This window comes from Anticarsia gemmatalis, chromosome 12 (assembly GCF_050436995.1).
Source record: "Anticarsia gemmatalis isolate Benzon Research Colony breed Stoneville strain chromosome 12, ilAntGemm2 primary, whole genome shotgun sequence".
NCBI classification, from domain to species: domain Eukaryota; kingdom Metazoa; phylum Arthropoda; class Insecta; order Lepidoptera; family Erebidae; genus Anticarsia; species Anticarsia gemmatalis.
This window is the reverse complement of record NC_134756.1, coordinates 7,143,022-7,160,935: the sequence shown is the minus strand read 5'-3', so window position 1 is coordinate 7,160,935 and position 17,914 is coordinate 7,143,022. Positions and strand designations below refer to the sequence as shown.

General features: G+C 35.4%; 5 protein-coding genes and 1 non-coding gene across 6 annotated transcripts; 3 read left to right on the top strand and 3 right to left on the bottom strand.

The window, feature by feature from the left end:
- Nucleotides 1-221: 221 nt before the first annotated feature.
- On the bottom strand, nt 222-6,281 carry mbt (serine/threonine-protein kinase PAK mbt). The gene is made up of 11 exons (XM_076120547.1): nt 6,123-6,281; nt 5,833-5,909; nt 5,567-5,720; nt 4,777-5,344; nt 3,785-3,882; nt 3,087-3,278; nt 2,706-2,882; nt 2,471-2,593; nt 2,216-2,380; nt 1,778-1,994; nt 222-1,611 (listed from the first exon to the last, which is right to left on the bottom strand). The coding sequence occupies exons 3-11, from the start codon at nt 5,705-5,707 to the stop codon at nt 1,574-1,576; spliced, it is 1,719 nt and encodes a 572-aa protein (XP_075976662.1). The 5' UTR covers nt 5,708-5,720; nt 5,833-5,909; nt 6,123-6,281; the 3' UTR covers nt 222-1,573.
- TRNAT-CGU (transfer RNA threonine (anticodon CGU)) lies at nt 4,364-4,435 on the top strand. The gene has a single exon. It is a non-coding gene; the product is annotated as a tRNA-Thr (tRNA).
- A 435-nt stretch (nt 6,282-6,716) lies between the features above and the next one.
- LOC142977037 (CWF19-like protein 2 homolog) lies at nt 6,717-9,737 on the top strand. The gene is made up of 5 exons (XM_076120712.1): nt 6,717-6,874; nt 7,295-8,359; nt 8,484-8,867; nt 9,065-9,403; nt 9,524-9,737. The coding sequence occupies exons 1-5, from the start codon at nt 6,791-6,793 to the stop codon at nt 9,659-9,661; spliced, it is 2,010 nt and encodes a 669-aa protein (XP_075976827.1). The 5' UTR covers nt 6,717-6,790; the 3' UTR covers nt 9,662-9,737.
- On the bottom strand, nt 9,727-11,196 carry LOC142977038 (dnaJ homolog subfamily C member 17). The gene is made up of 3 exons (XM_076120714.1): nt 10,852-11,196; nt 10,164-10,773; nt 9,727-9,935 (listed from the first exon to the last, which is right to left on the bottom strand). Exons 1-3 carry the CDS (start codon nt 10,924-10,926, stop codon nt 9,742-9,744), a joined length of 879 nt encoding a protein of 292 aa, XP_075976829.1. The 5' UTR covers nt 10,927-11,196; the 3' UTR covers nt 9,727-9,741.
- A 398-nt stretch (nt 11,197-11,594) lies between these two features.
- mRpS2 (mitochondrial ribosomal protein S2) lies at nt 11,595-12,713 on the top strand. Its single transcript, XM_076120560.1, has 3 exons — nt 11,595-11,739; nt 11,822-11,905; nt 12,018-12,713. The coding sequence occupies exons 1-3, from the start codon at nt 11,715-11,717 to the stop codon at nt 12,659-12,661; spliced, it is 753 nt and encodes a 250-aa protein (XP_075976675.1). The 5' UTR covers nt 11,595-11,714; the 3' UTR covers nt 12,662-12,713.
- Nucleotides 12,714-13,083: 370 nt separating this feature from the next.
- LOC142976942 (leucine-rich repeat-containing protein 58) lies at nt 13,084-17,847 on the bottom strand. The gene is made up of 4 exons (XM_076120559.1): nt 17,211-17,847; nt 16,013-16,229; nt 15,389-15,578; nt 13,084-13,359 (listed from the first exon to the last, which is right to left on the bottom strand). Exons 1-4 carry the CDS (start codon nt 17,699-17,701, stop codon nt 13,184-13,186), a joined length of 1,074 nt encoding a protein of 357 aa, XP_075976674.1. The 5' UTR covers nt 17,702-17,847; the 3' UTR covers nt 13,084-13,183.
- Nucleotides 17,848-17,914: the final 67 nt, after the last annotated feature.

Sequence of the window (17,914 nt, the reverse complement as noted above, 5' to 3'; positions counted from 1 at the left end):
ACACGCAAGTCATGTTTATGTAAATAAATACAATAAATACACGACTTGCGTGTGACTGGCATCTATTTTAGTATGAAGTTAATTTTAAAACGAACATTACGCATCTATTCTTTACTTATTATTAACTAGTTATAAAGGCATGAATCAAAGTGAAAGTCAAATCAGAAAGCGACGCATACCGTCACGAGTTTATCGTGGAGATTGCAATGATACAACAAGTATAATTTCAAAGTCTATATTCTGTAACAGTTCTTAACAATGTGATTTTACAAATATGAAATAATACAATATATTTGGCATAATACCTTATAAAAAATGACGTGAATGTAAAACAATAAATTAGAATAGATTTCACTCCATCAACTGAGACTTGAAGATGAAAATCATTGTGATGTCCTTAATATTAACAATGTAATTATCATCTTAACATTGTAACAAATTATATTAACGTGCAAACTAGTTTACAATAAACAATAAAGGCTTTATTAAGGCACTACGAATCCTAATAAGGCGTTGTCAATCATTATAAACCTAATCATGATTTTTTTCTTATCTAGCTGCATATTATACGATAAATATAATAAATCGTTTACTATAACATTAGGTACATATCTGTTACATTGACTCCTAAATTGGAAGTTTGTAATGGACAAGACAGGCTCTAGTATGGGCGTGTTCAAATCACAGAAATTTATAGGCCAAATATTATGACTAATTTAGAAAAATAAGTAACATTAATATCATATGATTAATAACATAATGTATATAAAAACATAGATTGAAAAAGTTGTGACTTGACTGACCATTGTGTCGATGGAAATATAACAATTCACAAGAAGGTACAAGTAAAGGAATGTATAGCTGCCGATTGGAAAACAATAAATTAGCGTTTCATTAAATCTTAACCTAAACAAGATTGTATAAGTTTTAATAAGTACAAGGCATCCATAATACTGATTATAAATCGATTTTCATAATTTTCTGGCACTTCATGGTAGAATTTTAATTATAGTTATTAAAAGTAATTAATTTTTACATAAGATTTCATTTTATAGACAAACACTAACCTTTTACAACAATACATACCGGCTATACGCCGAAAAATTTTGATTCACAATACATACAATATGTTTTATTTAGAAATACATACACTACAAGGCTTCGAATTGACTATTGGACGGGGCATTAATTTGGAATTGATATATCGTAAATTCTTCGTCACTAGATAATATTTTACGGTACTAATAGCCCATATAACAGCAACAATATACTTAATAAACTATAAATTGTAGATATAGACACTAATAGAATAAAAACGAAGGAATGTGATAAATACTATATCGTTCCAAACAATATAAATACGTAGATAATGGAATGATCTCACCGGGACCGCGTCGGTTAAGCGTTAACCTCTTAATTTAGTGCTGCACACGTTATACATTAACTTAAACAAGTTGCCTTACAACAACTTTGGTATGTCATGTTCGATATTATTCAACTAGTCACTCGTATAACTTATAAATATATCTGTATAAATAACCGCTGTCTCTATGTAACATTCGATAACTCGTTATCATCCGGAGCGCGGTTGTCCGGGCGGCATCGACGGATCTGGGACACAAAAAAGTCATATCTTGAAAACTGATAAATGACCTAATTAATAATTAAAAAATCACGCAGTGACGTCATTCGACGTTGCAATACAGTATGGCTGTTGTTGCGGGAAATGGGCATGAAGCCGTAGCATAGAACCAGCGGAGGGTGGGTCAGTACTCACTGGCGGGCAGGTCGGCGGGCGGCGGCGGCATGAGCGGCACGAGCAGCGCGGGCGGGCCGGCGCGGCGCAGGAAGGGGTGCTGCAGCAGGCGCGCCGCCGACTGGCGCTGCGCCGGGTCGCGCACCAGCGCGCACTCCACGAAGCCCAGCAGGTCCGCCGGGCAGCGCGCCGCGCCGCGCGGCCGGGGCGGCGGCATGTCGCGGATGCGCCGCATCGCCTGTGGACGTAAAGATAGGATGTATCTAGCGAGTTTATAGAGTAATCGTGCCCATGGACATGAACCGTGAGCGGGAATGACCTGCACTATTTATAAAATGAACCATCCAATTTTAGTAATTGTTGAACAGTGTAAGATATCTTTTCGACAACGAACGGTAAAATGTTAAGGTAACAAGACTCTATTTCGCATGCAATAAAACGATTCGAACTCAAGTCTACCTGTAGAGGCGGTTCGTTGAAGAATGGAGGTTCACCGTCGACCATTTCGACGAGCATTATACCGAGCGACCACACGTCCACTTCTGGTCCGTACGGCAATCTCGATATCACCTCCGGCGACATCCAATATGGGGTACCCACTAACGACTTCCGTTTAGGCAGCTCCTGGATAAAAACAAGCAATTTCAATTAATTTATTTCTTAAAAAACTGTAGACAGTTATTGTCTAGTATTTTAATATAAATTTTAAATTACCTCTGATACTTGAGCACAAAATCCAAAGTCTGATAATTTGACGCGACCATCGGCCGTCATCAGTATAGAGTCTGACTTAATATCTCTGTGTATAACTCCTTGACTGTGCAGAAATGCTAACGCCTGTAAAAGAAGAAAGTACAAGTGTTAAGTACTTTACCACAATTGTGTACATGTTTATACAGAAATGATGATAAATACGATCAAATTATAGAAAGTAGAGTAAATGCAGTACCTTCAAACACTGTTTGCAGACAGTGGCAATCTGTTCAGGGTCCATCCTGGCTCTCGTAACTATGTCAGTGAGCGCACCGCCCGCCATGTACTCCATTACAACCCATAGCACGTCGCCGACCAGGTACGAAGCGTGCATCTCCACTATGTTGGGGTGAGGGTAGTCACGCATTATAACCTGAGAAATAGAGTTCAAAGTTTTAGTAAGTGATCCACTTGTAGTTAACAAGTGATTATTGAATGCATAGACAATAAAGACTGGCATGGGTAGGTGGTATGGCTGGTAGGGTATATGAGAAAAAAAAATAGAATAAAACAAATAGTAACATGTTTAACATGTAAGGTATGTAAGAGTTCGGGTAAGAAATGCAGGTGTACTCACAACTTCGTTGAAGAGCAGTTCCCGGCGCTGCTGCTTGCGCAGGTTCATCATCTTGACGGCGACGCGGCGGCGGGTGCGCGCGTCCGTGGCGGCGCACACCACGCCCGTGCTGCCCTCGCCGATCTTCGTGAAGCCGCCCAGCGACGAGCGCGGGTCGCCCTCGCACACCACCAGCCGCAGCGCCGCGCGGAACTGAACAAACCATCGACTTATTATACACACTTACACTCAACGAACCTAATCTATTCTATGGCCCACAGTTAAGAATGTGAACATTCATTTTTCTTTTATTAAAAGCAACTTATGTAATTTCACAATATTAAATTCCTAATTGTTAAAATAATTGAAATCGAAAGTCAATAAATTATTACCAATATGGATATGGATCGACATCGAGTGTGTTTCAGTTTAGATTCTAATTAATATTGCATTTGTATGAGACATGCATAGTTCCCTCGAGATTTGAATAAATAAATACTATTGTTGATACCTATAACTCTAAGCAAATACAATAGTTAATTTGCATACAATTTTGTATTCCCAGACTTTATTTTCTAAAACTGAGTCACCCTTTAAAGAAGTGCTCATAATAATAATAAAGATTGACACAATTTTCTCAAGATCTAAATACATTTATTGGAGCCGCTTCATCAATCACGATAACACAGATATGGATGTAAATAGAATGTGTCACAAACCTGTTCATGCGTTAATCGCAACTCGTGCTTGGAGGCAGCGAGAGGCAGGTGCGGGGCAGCGGGCGCCCCACTCGGCCGCGACGCCGGGTACGCCTCGCCTAAACAGGTAATGGGTTAATCATCGAGTAGGTATTACGTAGCTGTGAGGCGTGAGCCGTTACTGTTTGTCCTTACACACATGTATAGGCAAAAGCAACATTTAGTATACAAATATTAAAGTACCAATAATGGTTAATTACCAGACTTTTTATTGTGTAAGCAAGGTCATATTTGTTGAATTTTTGTACTCTTTAAATTTAATTTACTGAAGGCCACTAATTACGTATTTATGAAACAAAAGCAATATAAGTTATCAATAAAGTTATCTAATACCAAAATAAAAGCAATTTAGAACCTACTTAATCAACATTGTTTTAATTTATTTTAATAAACGTTAGAAATAACAAGATTAGCAAAAGTTATTCAGAAATTGTAGTTTTGATTTTATTTCTTCTAAAGTAAAGAACTGTTTTGCACTAGCAATATGTTAGAGTAAACTTGTATCAGGGTGTGATATGAAAATTTGCAAACATTTTCAAGGCCTCTTTAGCTCAGTGGTAGAGCACTGGTCTCGTAAACCAGGGGTCGTGAGTTCAATCCTCACAGGAGGCATACTTGAAAGCATTTTTTGTTAGTTTTAAAACATGTTTTTAACATTTTCTCACACTTTTACCTAATAAATACAAACAATTAATGCTACAATAAATAAAAGTTTTAACTAATATCATCATTTTAATCGCTTTTTTTTTCTTCTTTACACAAGTTGTTCTTATCATTACTTTACTTGACAAATATTGTGTTAAAAATCAATAATATAATATTAATTTGCAAGGTCCATAGCAAGTGGCAATTTTTTAGTCTCTGACTACACATATAGGCACAAAGCATGATTTCTATGTATGTACTAAATTTAAGCCTATTAAACTGAAAATATAATAATATTATTGACATACCCATATTGACGGAGTTTCCATTAAGGCCATGAGGTCCATTATGAGCCATGGGTTGCGGTGGATGATTGTGTTGATAAGGTACATTGGCATTCTGAATATTCTGATAGGTCATTGGAGTATGATGATTGTCATTGATCTCTGGGACATTCCTCACTGCATCATGAGGGTGTTGACCCCAATCCACAGGTGACTCAGCTATAGGTTTGTTCAATGTGTAATTACTGTGTTCCCTTCTTAAACTCATGTACTGTGAAGGTGCAGGGGGCACAGGAGGTGATTCCTCAGGTACAGAAGGAGGTACATTAGCTTGATTTCTCAAATCTCTCCTTATTCGTGGTGGGCTAGTACTTCGTAAAGAGTTTGATCTTGCAACATTAGATGTTTTTGGTAGGACTACACCATTCTGTACAGGTTGCTGCGGGATGTTTGAAGGTAATGGCCTTGCTACTGATGACACTGAGGTAGTTCTATGGTCACCCCTCACAATTGTCTTTAGGTCTAATATTTCGGTGGGTGTGATTTCAGAAGGGTCTACTAGAGGTAAGGGTCTGTTTGTGGATTTTAATATCTGGAACAGATTATAATAAACATATTTAGCTATATTTACCTTTCTCATATTACTACAAATTTAAATTGTATAAGTTAACTATTAACACTACTTTACAAAACTGTACAGAAAGCTTTATTAATTCCAAAACACATCAATGAATCATACCCAATAAAAAAGCTATTAAAAGCACATTACAGAAATCCAATATCTAACCAATTAGAAGTGAAACTCAGTACATACCTGGTTATTACCAACAAGTGAGGCCCATTGCAAAGGAAGTCCAACAAACTTTCCCTCTCGTTTATCGAAGCCAGTATGTACTCTGTGTTCAAAATTACTTGGTGGCGAAATCAGAGGCTTTTTCTTCTTCTTAGAAAACATTGTGTAATATAAACTGCAAAACAAAACATTACGTTACTAGGTTAATTTATACTTGATGTTAAACAAACACATTTACGTAAATACAACATTAAATGCAACGAGAACTAATGAAAAAGAAAGCTTACCAATACTTTCTTTTGCGATAACAACGATCGACATCGACAGTCAATTAGATACGGCCACTTTGATACGCTTTTGTCTTCTAAAACAAAAACAATACACAGTTATTTCGAGGTGTGTACTCCGAGCTTTAAGTACATACGAACACAAACTGAATACTAAATCAAGATTCAAGAGCGTATTCCGACATTCCATAGCAGGCATCCATGCTCGGCACAGGTACATAACACAACAAATTAAATTAACTTAATGACATTAAGCACTGCACTTCAAAGGAGAGATTAAAAGGATATACCTTCACAGAAATGTTTACAAAACGCTGGGTCGAGTACAAATTATGACTTAGGCCAAGATTTGTGAATAAAAACGACAAACGACAACTTCATGAAACAACCAACCACAGCAATCATCAAAAAACGTAGTTTTAGGTAGAGGTGCTACCAACCAAAATAATTTACCTGGCCGAATTTTCAATGAATCATAAATCGATTCTCAATTTGGCAATATTCGTCTAATTAACCACGAGGTGATAGTATTTATTACTATTCTGTAGTTAAATTAATAATTAACAAAAATATAACACGGATATAGGTCACCGTTGAAAGAAGCACATGTTTTAATGTAATTTATCTGCTATTGATATAACATAACTATAATAATAAATATTTTGTGTAATTGAAAATATTTTATGTGGTTAAATGTAAAGTTTTATGAAACACTACTTTTATGAAAAAGGTATAAATATATAAGATTTTATTAGGAATTAATTCATAAGATCAAGAAATAATTTTAGTCTCCCAACCTAATTAGGCGATTATTATCTTATCGATTGATTGTTAACCAAACGTCATCTTCTACGCCGTCGATTATACTTAATGCACAACACTATTTCATTTGTTTTGGTTATACCTGCAACTGATGATAGAGTGAAATACAAGTTTAATTTTTAATAAATTGATAACCATGAAAGAGAAACGGAAGAAAGAAAAGCATAAGTCCCATAAGTCTAAATCTCATAAGCACAAGAATAAAAGAAGATCGCCTAGTGTAAGTAAAGAACATATTATTACATTCGAACTTACTTGTTGGTACTGATTGCGCGCTTTTCATTCACTTGGTTAGAATAACACGGTCTTAAACACTTTTTTGAGACTAGATACTTTAATAAAATACTTCAAGTGCTATGTGTAATTGTGTTTCGTTAAACAAATTCAACCCCAACATCAATATTCTGTAGATTTTTGCAATATTGCTTTGCACAAAATTAGTGTTGTAGGAAATTTTAAATGAATATGTTTCTTAACGTTCTAATGATAAGTATATAATAATATTCTGATCTTGAGTTAATCTCAGGTAATTCGGCTAAATTAATGTGACTAAGAATTTATCATTAGCATGAAGCAGACAAGAACCATTTCTAACTGTAATACTTTTATGAAAACTCAATTTAACTTACAATATTTTCAGACATCAAGTTCAGGTAGCTCAGAATCAGATGAATGGGTTGAAAAGGACACTAAACCCTCTGCAGCCCCTCTGCGAGAAGACTGGATGTCAATGACTGGCATGCTAAAGACCTACACAAAAGATGACATTAAACCAAAACGAGAAGAAAAAGAAAAGAAGAATATTGATTCATATAATCCCGCAACCAGCAGCAGAGAATTAAATCCATATTGGAAAGGAGGAGGGTCTGGTCTGCCACAAACATCTGAGGATTTTAGAAAATCTCGTCCATTTGTAAAGCCTAGTGATGATGATGATGATTATTATTCTAGATCAAAAAGTTCTCGATCCAATGCATCAGATATGCAATCTAGCAGACCATCCAGACCATTTGTTAGGCCCACAGATGACAATGATGACTATTACTCAAGACCTAAGAATTCCAGATCTGATGCATCTGACAGTTACTCTAGCAGATCCTCAAAACCTTTTGTTAGGCCCGCTGATGATGATGACGATTATTACTCTAAATCTAGCAGTTCTAGATCAAGGACTTCTGACAGATATGATAGGCATGGGGACAACAAAGGCAGAAGTTATGACCGAGATTCAAACAGATCAAGCAATTGGAGAAAACAAAGTGAAAGTAGCCATAGGAATGAGACCAAAATGGATGTGGAAGAGAGTAATGAAAAGCCTGTTGCAGTTGAACCTAGCCAGCAGATTGTATTACCATTAGAAAATCCAAAAGACAGTAAATATTTGAGTAATGAGAAAATGAACAAACTGGCTGCAAAGATTTTGAAAGCTGAAATAATGGGGGATACAAAACTAGTAACTGAACTAAAAACAAAATTGGAAGCAGCAAGGGAATATAGAAAACAGCACCCTGATGCTGGTGAAGAGGAGGAGGATAATAGTGTGATGTTGATAGCAACAAGCAGTTCTGGGAACAGCAGACCACTTACAAGTGGTGAAAGAGGTGATCCAAGAAGCAAGGGTAACAAGAGAAAGGCAGAAACACATGTTTCTGGAGAAAGGACCAAGTACTTTGGTGATGATGATAAATATGATTTGAAACAAATGGTAAGTTATTATAGTACTTTGTATATTATTATCTGGTTAAATCTATGTATTAGCACTCATTGCATGGAAGTTAAAGTAAGTTAGTTGTTAATCATTAAGTTAGTAATAATCTATTTTATTACAGTTTCAAGAAGAAAAATATGGTGGCAATTACAATGATGAAGCTGAACTGGCTAAAATTACATCTAAGCATAAGAATCCCAATGATGATTTGGAAGATATCTTCATGGATGAAATATCTAAGAATAGAAATGCTGCCAAAGACAGTGAAATAGAAAAGCAAAGAGCAATCAGTCAACATGTTAAGATGACAAAGTCTTTAGAAGGTTGTGAATATTGTGTGGACTCCAAGAACATGTTGAAACACCTGATGGTTAGCATTGGAAATAAAGTATACTTAGCTGTGCCAGCAAAGACATCTCTGGTAAAAGATCATTGTATTATAACCACTATACAGCATTCCACATGTGTCACATCGTTAGATGAAGATGTCTGGGAAGAAATACTGGTAAGTATTTAATTAACTGTGTTATGTCTAACACATATTTATTAACCTATACTGTCCCATTGTTGGGCCAAGATCTCCCCAGTCCCCAAACACCTCCACCAGTCTCTTTCCTCAGCCATTTCCTGCCATCCTTCCAGATAGGTGTCCAAATTATCAACCCAATGTTTTCAGTTGCTATAATTTATTTTTTGTTTCAGAATTATAGAAAGGCCCTTACTCAATTTTACAATTCTCAAGGCAAAGATGTTGTATTCTTTGAAACAGCTGTAAAATTACACAAATATCCTCATATGATCATTAACTGTGTGCCACTCCCAAGAGATGTTGGCGACATGGCTGCAATATATTTTAAAAAAGCTATTTTGGAATGTGAAGCTGAATGGTCTATGAATAAAAAGGTAGTGGATTTGAAAGGAAAAAACATAAGAAGAGGTGTACCCAAAGGCTTGCCATACTTCTGGATAGATTTTGGAATGGATCCAGGATTTGCTCATGTCATAGAGGATCAACACTTGTTCCCTAGATCTTTTGCAGAGGTAAATAATAATTATATTGTTATACTAATTCATACACCAGGTTAATTTAACATATAACTTGAAAAGAATATTGATAAAGGCACTAAAAATCTGTCTCCTAAAATAAAATTTCATTTTCAGGAAATTATTGCTGGCATTTTGGACTTAGATGTTGGTGCATGGAAAAATCCTCGCAGAGAAAGAGGTGATGTGCAGAGGAAGAAAGTTCTAGAATTTATTAAAGAATGGAAACCTTTTGATCCTGTAAAAAGCAAATAGAGAAAAAAGTGTCTATGTATAAATACATTTTGTACAGTTTGAGTTTCTAATAAAAAGACAGTTTTGACAAAAAATATTTATTATGTATTTTGATCTTCCTTCATCATTTCTTCTATTAACCTTTGCCTTTCTGCTGCTTGTCGCATTTTTGTTAAGACAAGTGATTCATAATCTCTATCAGATATAACTGAAGGTCCATCAGATATTGTTTTCTTTGTTGTTAGGACTGGTCTTTCATTCAGCCATTTTAGTTCTAGTGGATTATCTGGTAAGCCTGAAAACAAGAAATATAAGAAACATTATATCACAGAGTGCACAAAATACTTAGGCAATAGCAAGCCATAAACATTAAATTTAAAACAACACTTAGAAAATTGAATCTGGTCACATATATTTTTTTTTAAAGCGTTTTATGTGTCCCACTGCTGGGCAAAGGCCTTCTTAATTTACAAAATTCATATTGCTACCTCATTAAATAGTAATACCTAGTTTTGATAATTACCTTTTTCCAACTCCAAAGCCATTTCTGATGCCTCTTTAGTTGAAAATTCAACCAATGCACTTCCTTTCTTCTTAGGAGAAATAATTAATGCTATAATATCACCATATTTTTTGAGACACCTTCGTAATGTGGCTTCATCATAACCTCCATTGTTAGGGTCACTTTTGTCTGCTTTCCACTTTATTTTAATTCTGTTAAGTGAAGAGTCCCATACTGGTTCAGACATAAGGCCCATTGTTTTCTTGATTTCTTCTTTCATTCTCTGTTGTTCTTCTTGCAAGAGTCTGCTGCCTTCTTTTTGCAATCTTTCTATTTCAGCAGCTAGTTTCTGTTCATCAGTAAGGTTGCATGTATTTCTGCCCGTCTCAGCCTCTCTTTCTCTTCGCTCTAAGTCTTCCTTTAGTTTTTGTCTTTTACTGTCCAACTCTTGATGCCTAAGTTTTGCAGCAGCCTTTGCTTTAAGTACTTTGTCGTAAGCGGCCCTAGCTGATGCGTCAGTTAAGATTTCTAAAGCTCGTGATAATTCATGAAAAGTTTCGGCTGCTTTAGGATCATCAGGATTTTTGTCTGGATGGCACTGTAATGCTTTTTTTCGGTAAGCCTTTTTAATCTGAAAAACAAACGTTTGTTAGTTACAATAAAAACGAGTTAGTGTTGTTGTTGGAGAAATAAATTGCATTCAACTTACCTCCGATTCTGTTGCCGTAATTGCAAGATCCAGAATAGCATACAAATCAACATCTTCGATATTCTTTTTAGCCATTGTAATTAACCAAAATCCACTAAAAGATTAAGAATGCAAAGAAAAGAAAGCTTTACCCGCTTGTTCACAACAACATGAACTTAATTTGATCTGTCATTGACATTTAATTTATTTGACAATGACGTTCCCTTAACAGCAAGACATAGACAAAAAAATAGCAGTAGCCAAGTAGCAGAGAGATAAGCCCTTCTCCCATTACGATACGCCCGCGCGACTCTAGTCTCGGAGACTAGTCGCCACGAAGTATCTCACATACATTTGTATGGAGACTTTCACATTACGATACTGGTAGTCTCCATACAAATGTATGTGAGATACTTCGTGGCGACTAGTCTCCGAGACTAGAGTCGCGCGGGCGTATCGTAATGGGAGAAGGGCTATATGTGCCTACTATGTGGGGTCAACACAATTATGAGGTCTTAGGTACATTTAAATTATTTTAAATATATTAGGGCACCAACAACTTTTGCTTAATATAAGAAATTAAGAATCGAATTATAAATAATACTTTTCTTCGAAAATCTAACAAAACGTGCATAATGTATCTTGGTGGATAACCACCAAGAAACATTAAAAAAAATTGCACCTATCTTAAATATTAATTACATAATAAAAAGTACCTACAATAACAGAAATGCAAATTATAATCTGTATCCTAACCTCTCAAAAATTGTAGTGCATGTCAGCTGTCATTTCTTATTTTGTTTACCCGAGTTTCCTTTTCTTGGATTTGCTTACAATTTACAGCAGTACTGAAATAATTGGTTAAATTAAAGTTAAAGGACGTTATGAAAATGATATCTAATTGTCTGAGTATGTTGAAATCTATAGAATTATGTAAACGTAACAGACGACATAACACTTTTAATTTCTGACTTACCAATCTCTTTTTCAGGGCAACGTTCGCTTCTCACAACACAGATATTATCACGATTTAATTCTACTGCTATAGAACCAGCCACAACACCGGTTACTGAAGGTAAAAACACTGTTATTCCTATTTAATACATACCGCTAAACTGTGCCCAGGTTGAATGCAATTGCTACTTTTAACTTGGTTTTTATTCATTTTATATTGTCTTGATTTTCAGATCAGGTAGCGAAAACGAAACCTTTAGATCATCCAGATTATTTTCGTGTCCATAACTTATTTACAGTAAAAGATTTATTTGATGCTAGAGTTCACTATGGGCACAAAGAAGGTTCACTTAACGATTTCATGAGACCTTACTTATACGGTTCTAGACTTGGTCATTTAATATTTGATTTGGACATCACAGCAGAACATCTGAGAAAGGCACTTAATTTTACAGCCCATGTTGCGTACAGAGGAGGAATTATATGTTTTTTCAACAGAAACGCACTGAATGCTCATTTAGTTGAGAAAACAGCTCTTGAAAGTGGAGAATATGCTCACACAAGATTCTGGCGTGGAGGTATCTTCACAAATGCTAATCATCAATTTGGTGCTGTCACAAGATTACCTGATCTATGCATATTTTTGAACACACAGAATAACATCCTGAATCAACACACTGCTGTGAGAGACAGTGCTAAAATGCTAATACCTACAATTGGTATTGTGGACACTAATTGCAACCCAAATTTGATCACCTACCCTGTTCCTGGCAATGATGACACTCCCTCTGCTATTGAATTATACTGCAACTTGTTCAAAGCAGCAATACTTAGAGGAAAAGAAGAGAGAATGAAGTTTCTACAAGATAATAATTAAAGTAAATGTTATGTAAGCTTAGTTTAGTGATATTAAAATAGTAATTTTTAAATCAATATTTTATTTGATTATGAAAATATCACATATTGACATACAAGCTAAATAAAAATAATGATACAATAATCATATTTTTGTTACATTCATCAGTACTTTATTAGAGCAAATTGGGTACCCTTGAAGTTATAAAATGTCTTCATAATAATCTAGATTGATGTCAAAAAATTTACTAACTAGTTACTTTTACTTTAAAACATTTTACCTTATACAATATTTAAATGAATCAATATAAAAATAAAATAAACATAACAACATATTATAACAAAACATATTCTCTTAGGTATTACTCAAAACCAGTTACAACTGATTTGTTATCTTAAAAGTATGTCAACATTTAACTATTTTTACTGAATAAAAAAACAATGTTGTGTTATAGTTATATAAAAGAAATGTGTATTCTAGTTTGTTCATGTTTATTGTTTATTCAGTTTTATATTGAATTTATGATATAGATGACATAGACTTTTAACCAAGAAGGACTTTTCTCATCATATGAGGATGAGGATTGCTGTCAACCTCGCGACTCTCCCAGCTTCCAGTGATGCACCTCGAACTGCACAAATATTGTAAAAGTGGTATTCTGTATTTGCCGCAGAAATCTACGAATTTGATATGCTCCACGCGATTGTCGAAGAAAACACCTGGAAAGAATGGTAAGTTATTTGTAAGATAAATAAGATACTTAGTTTGACATTACACAATGCTGATCATAACATAAAATAAATGGTCCAAATAAAAACATAGCTTCCACAGTGACTGACGCGTACTTTTACGACGTTATTATCAAATTAGTATGTGTTTACTTAAAATACTGAGCGGTTTTATCTATAATGCACGACATAGTGGCAACGACTTGATGTTCGTAAATTGCCTTTCTGATTTTTATGAGTTTTGGCTCAAAATTAAACTTATGTGCCACTATGGATCGAATATAATTGATTGAGTAAAACTAAAAACTAACTTTGATAACATTTAACTACTTGGTAAACGAGATCAAATCATTTCTAACGCAATTTTCCCAAATAATTTCGGAAAATATGTTAAAAAAACACCCTGTTTTATATATCCGACTTAATCCGATTAATGCCTTAAAGAAGTTCTGTTAATTTCCTACTAATTTAAGAACTAATCTAGATTATGATAACTGATTGGTCCTAACTTTTAATGTCTGCTTATTTTGTACAAGGAACCATTTTGCCCTTAACAAAATTAAGGTAATCATGACTAGGTAGTAACTGCAACCTAATATTGAGCTCGTTATCAAGATTACCACAGTCACTGTAGAGAAATATTATCATAATCTCGACTAGGCATTTACGCTTATACGCGTGTAGACATCGCACATGACAACCAAAACTGTTTGATAAAATCTAATCATTAGAAATTGGGTAATTCGCAGATATGTATCATGGACTCGTGACTTATACAGATGTCGTGGACAATTTATTGGTAATTGCACTGTCGCCCCTTGGGAACTGCCGTTCTGATGACGCACGCGCGGTACGTTCAGTGCGTAGTCAATCGGTAGAAATGGCTGCAGCACCGTTTATACAATAGAAGCTATATATAGCCTATCTAAATCCCACGAGCCTCTGTAGTTTTCTAGTAGTTTTCTACAGATGAAAAATCATTTACTCGGGGATCTAAGTGAGTTTTAACACTATAAATAATTACATGATCCACATTGCTTTGTCTAGGGGGCTACTTCATAATTAACTTAATATTAAAGAAGCTAGCTTAAACGAGGCTTTAATATCGTATAAGTATAGATACCTACATAGGTACGTAGGTGGGCTATCATTCAATACCGGCTATTATATTAGGTATAATAATAATATTATCATCAATATTTCGAGTTGTTTGGGATTACGTAATCTTAATGGAATATGAGGGACGTGATGATGACTTGCATATGTAAACCTAAAAACATTGCGGATTTATATACTTATCAATAGGTACCTACACTTGCACGTACGTCATGCAACCGTTGTGTGCCTAGATAATCTACAGACTATTAAGATAATCAACACTGCTCGGGTCTACGTATTGTGGTATTATCGGCAACAATGTTATATATAAGTGGGGTAGGTAGGTATTTATAGGATAATATTTTAATACATAATTGATGTAAATGGCTCGTGAATACCTACACTGCGTTGTCTGGCTATATTCTGTAGGTAGGTAACTACCTAACCTATCTACTTTCAGGTACCATAGCATAGCATGCGCTTGTCCACCAATCCACTGAACAGGAATTAGATACCTCGAGGGTACCGGATGTAAGTTTAAATACCGTTCAATTTTTAGGTAGGTACCTACTACCTACCCACACCAAATTGCTAAAATTATGCGTTGCCAATTTATGGTCTAAAGATATAACTAGAAATATTTTAGATAGGTATGTACCTACTTAGGTAATATCTAAAATATTTATACTCAAAAGCAATCTATGGTGGCTACAAAATATTATGATGTAGGTAGGTAGGCAGATAGTATATCAGATAAGGATGGAAATAGCATGCCCAAACAAAGACATATGATTGTCTGTTTTGCTATCTTTATCATTTCCTTTTTTGTTTTCGAAACACTTGAAACAAATATGATATTTTCTTAAAAGTAATTGGCCACTACATGTGCATTAAATTTGCACAATATCAAGGAATATAATACCTTTGCATTTAGGATTGACACAACATTGAGCTGCGCCTAGATATCTCATAAGCGTAACGGGGACTTCGCCGAACCGGACTGGTATTTCATGAAGCTTGATAGTGCGTCCCGCTAGCTCCAGCAACGATGGCGGTTGTAATGTCATGTCCCTGACGAATCTCACGACGAGGGGGTTGTCTCGAAGACTCAACTGAAAAGGAAAATATTAAGTCCTCATTAGGTACCCATAATCTACTAAATTCGATAATAACCAATCAGCATATTATTTCGTTTTATTACGCGTCATGGTGATTTAAATCTAGATCATAATATAGATGTATCTTAATCATCCGAGGTGACGGATTGCCATGCGCATTATTAATGCAGTCTTTCATCAGCCTATATTATAATATGAAAACACAAGTAGGTATATGGACTATGTAGATTCGAGAAAATAATGGCTGTCATCAAACATGCACAGGTACAGAATCTGGTTTACTTGTTAATCTTACTAATTAGGTAAGTTCCTACGCATAACGAGCCAAATACCAAAGCGCAATGTTATCTCCAATCGCAATATTATTTTAGACCCCTAAAACACGACCCCCCTGTATGAGTTATGTACGATTATGTTAAAGTAGGTACCTCTGTCAAACATTTCAGTTTGATTATTTGAGTGGGTAATGTCTTCAATCTGTTCTTGTGGATCAGCAAAGATCGTAGCTGCTTCAAATTGGCGATGCTTGCAGGCAGTTGTTCTATTAGATTATCGCTCAAGACTAAAGCTTGGAGCCCAGTAAGTCTGCCCACCGATTCAGGAACTTCGAGGATTTGATTACCTCCTAACGACAGAATCTGCAAACTGAACGAAAAACGTTAATTAACCATGCGGAAACCCCCTTCTTGTATGCATGTATAAAAATTGTGATACGCAACATATAACGCGAAAATAATTCTTCCTAATTGGATCATTCAAGAAGTTGATGATAGTCGTGTGTGTAGTAACAAGCAACGAAATGGACCTACTTAGGTAATACCGAAATAGCTTTATCGCCCTCTACGCATTAACGTTGCCTTCTTGCATGTTTAAAAGACGTCTAATAAAAATAACAATGACTTGCAAACTTAACACACAGACACACGCAGATATCTAGTGTTAGTAATGAGATATCTATTAACCCTTTTGTGCCGTCTAGCCATAATTGATAACAAGTAACACACGTATAAGATGTTTATACAACATATGCATATTGCCAGATGTATCGTATCGGTATCTTTCAACATATAATGGCACGATATAGCCGTTGATATCCACAGAAATTGTGTATCTACGTTGTATAGTGTTTGTCTGTTTGAACCGACTGATAAGGAAAATTATGATATCAGTGGCGGAATTATGTGCAAAAATCATTAACAGCAACGCACAATATGTATATGTCTGTAATCGTTTTCCTCATCAGACTTTATTCTTACAATAAATGTTCGTTTTTGATATTGTAATGAAAACGAATGTTTGTAATTTATTAGGCGTACCCATTTAAAGAGCACTTAAGGATACCACTTCGAGTGGTGTCTAGGTAAGTCTGGGTAATGAGGTGGTCGAGCATTGTTTGCCAGATTACAGTAAGTTGGTAGATATATTTATCTTGAATTCTCGACATTGACCCGTGCCTGATTAGACAAAGAGGTGCCAATTTAATATTTATCAATTTGAATTGTATAAAACTTTATTGTGAATTTAATAGTTCTGACGAAGATGCAGCAGTTTATATCAGGTACGCGGGTATCAGTCTATTTAACGTTTTGTTTACAGTAGAAACAGGTGCAAAGCAGATACACTTACTTGTTTAGTTTCCATACATCCTTTGGTATGTTGATTATATTATTTCCTCCTAAGTAAAGGTACCTTAAAGATATTACCTCTAACACTTGCTCTGGAAAAAAGTTTAATTGATTGCCACTTAAGTTTAGTTCTCGCAACGAATTTTTACCACTCATAAATGATTTGGGAAGTGATTCATTCGTTAATAGATTATGTTTTGCTATTAATGATGTTAACGGGCAATGTTTGAAGACATCGGGTAATATCGTTAGTCTGTTGTTGCTCACATCCAAAATCTTCAAGTTACTGAACCTGTTTATCGTCTCAGGCAATGCCTTTATTCTGTTGTTGTACAGGAGACATATCTCGTAATTCTCTGCGCAATCCTTCTCGTCAACAATGCCTTTCAGTTCCGATGATAGACTGAGCGTTTCCAATAGCTGACTCGATAAATCGAGGGTTTTTTGCTCTCTGGTGTCACTATCACAGCTATCCGATGTATAACATTCCATTTTTGCTAACTGCTTTGCGATACGTTGGTCTTTGTATCATTTGATCTGGTAAAGTGAATTAAAATCACATTTTATGCCAGTTTCTACAGCCGCAAGCGGACCGCTCGCCTCTTTCGCGGCGCACGCGCAACTACTCTGGGGAGCGATAGTGTCGGTTCGGTGTCTCTATGTACGAAGTATTTTACTCGATTATAATTCCCTCTACACGCGGTG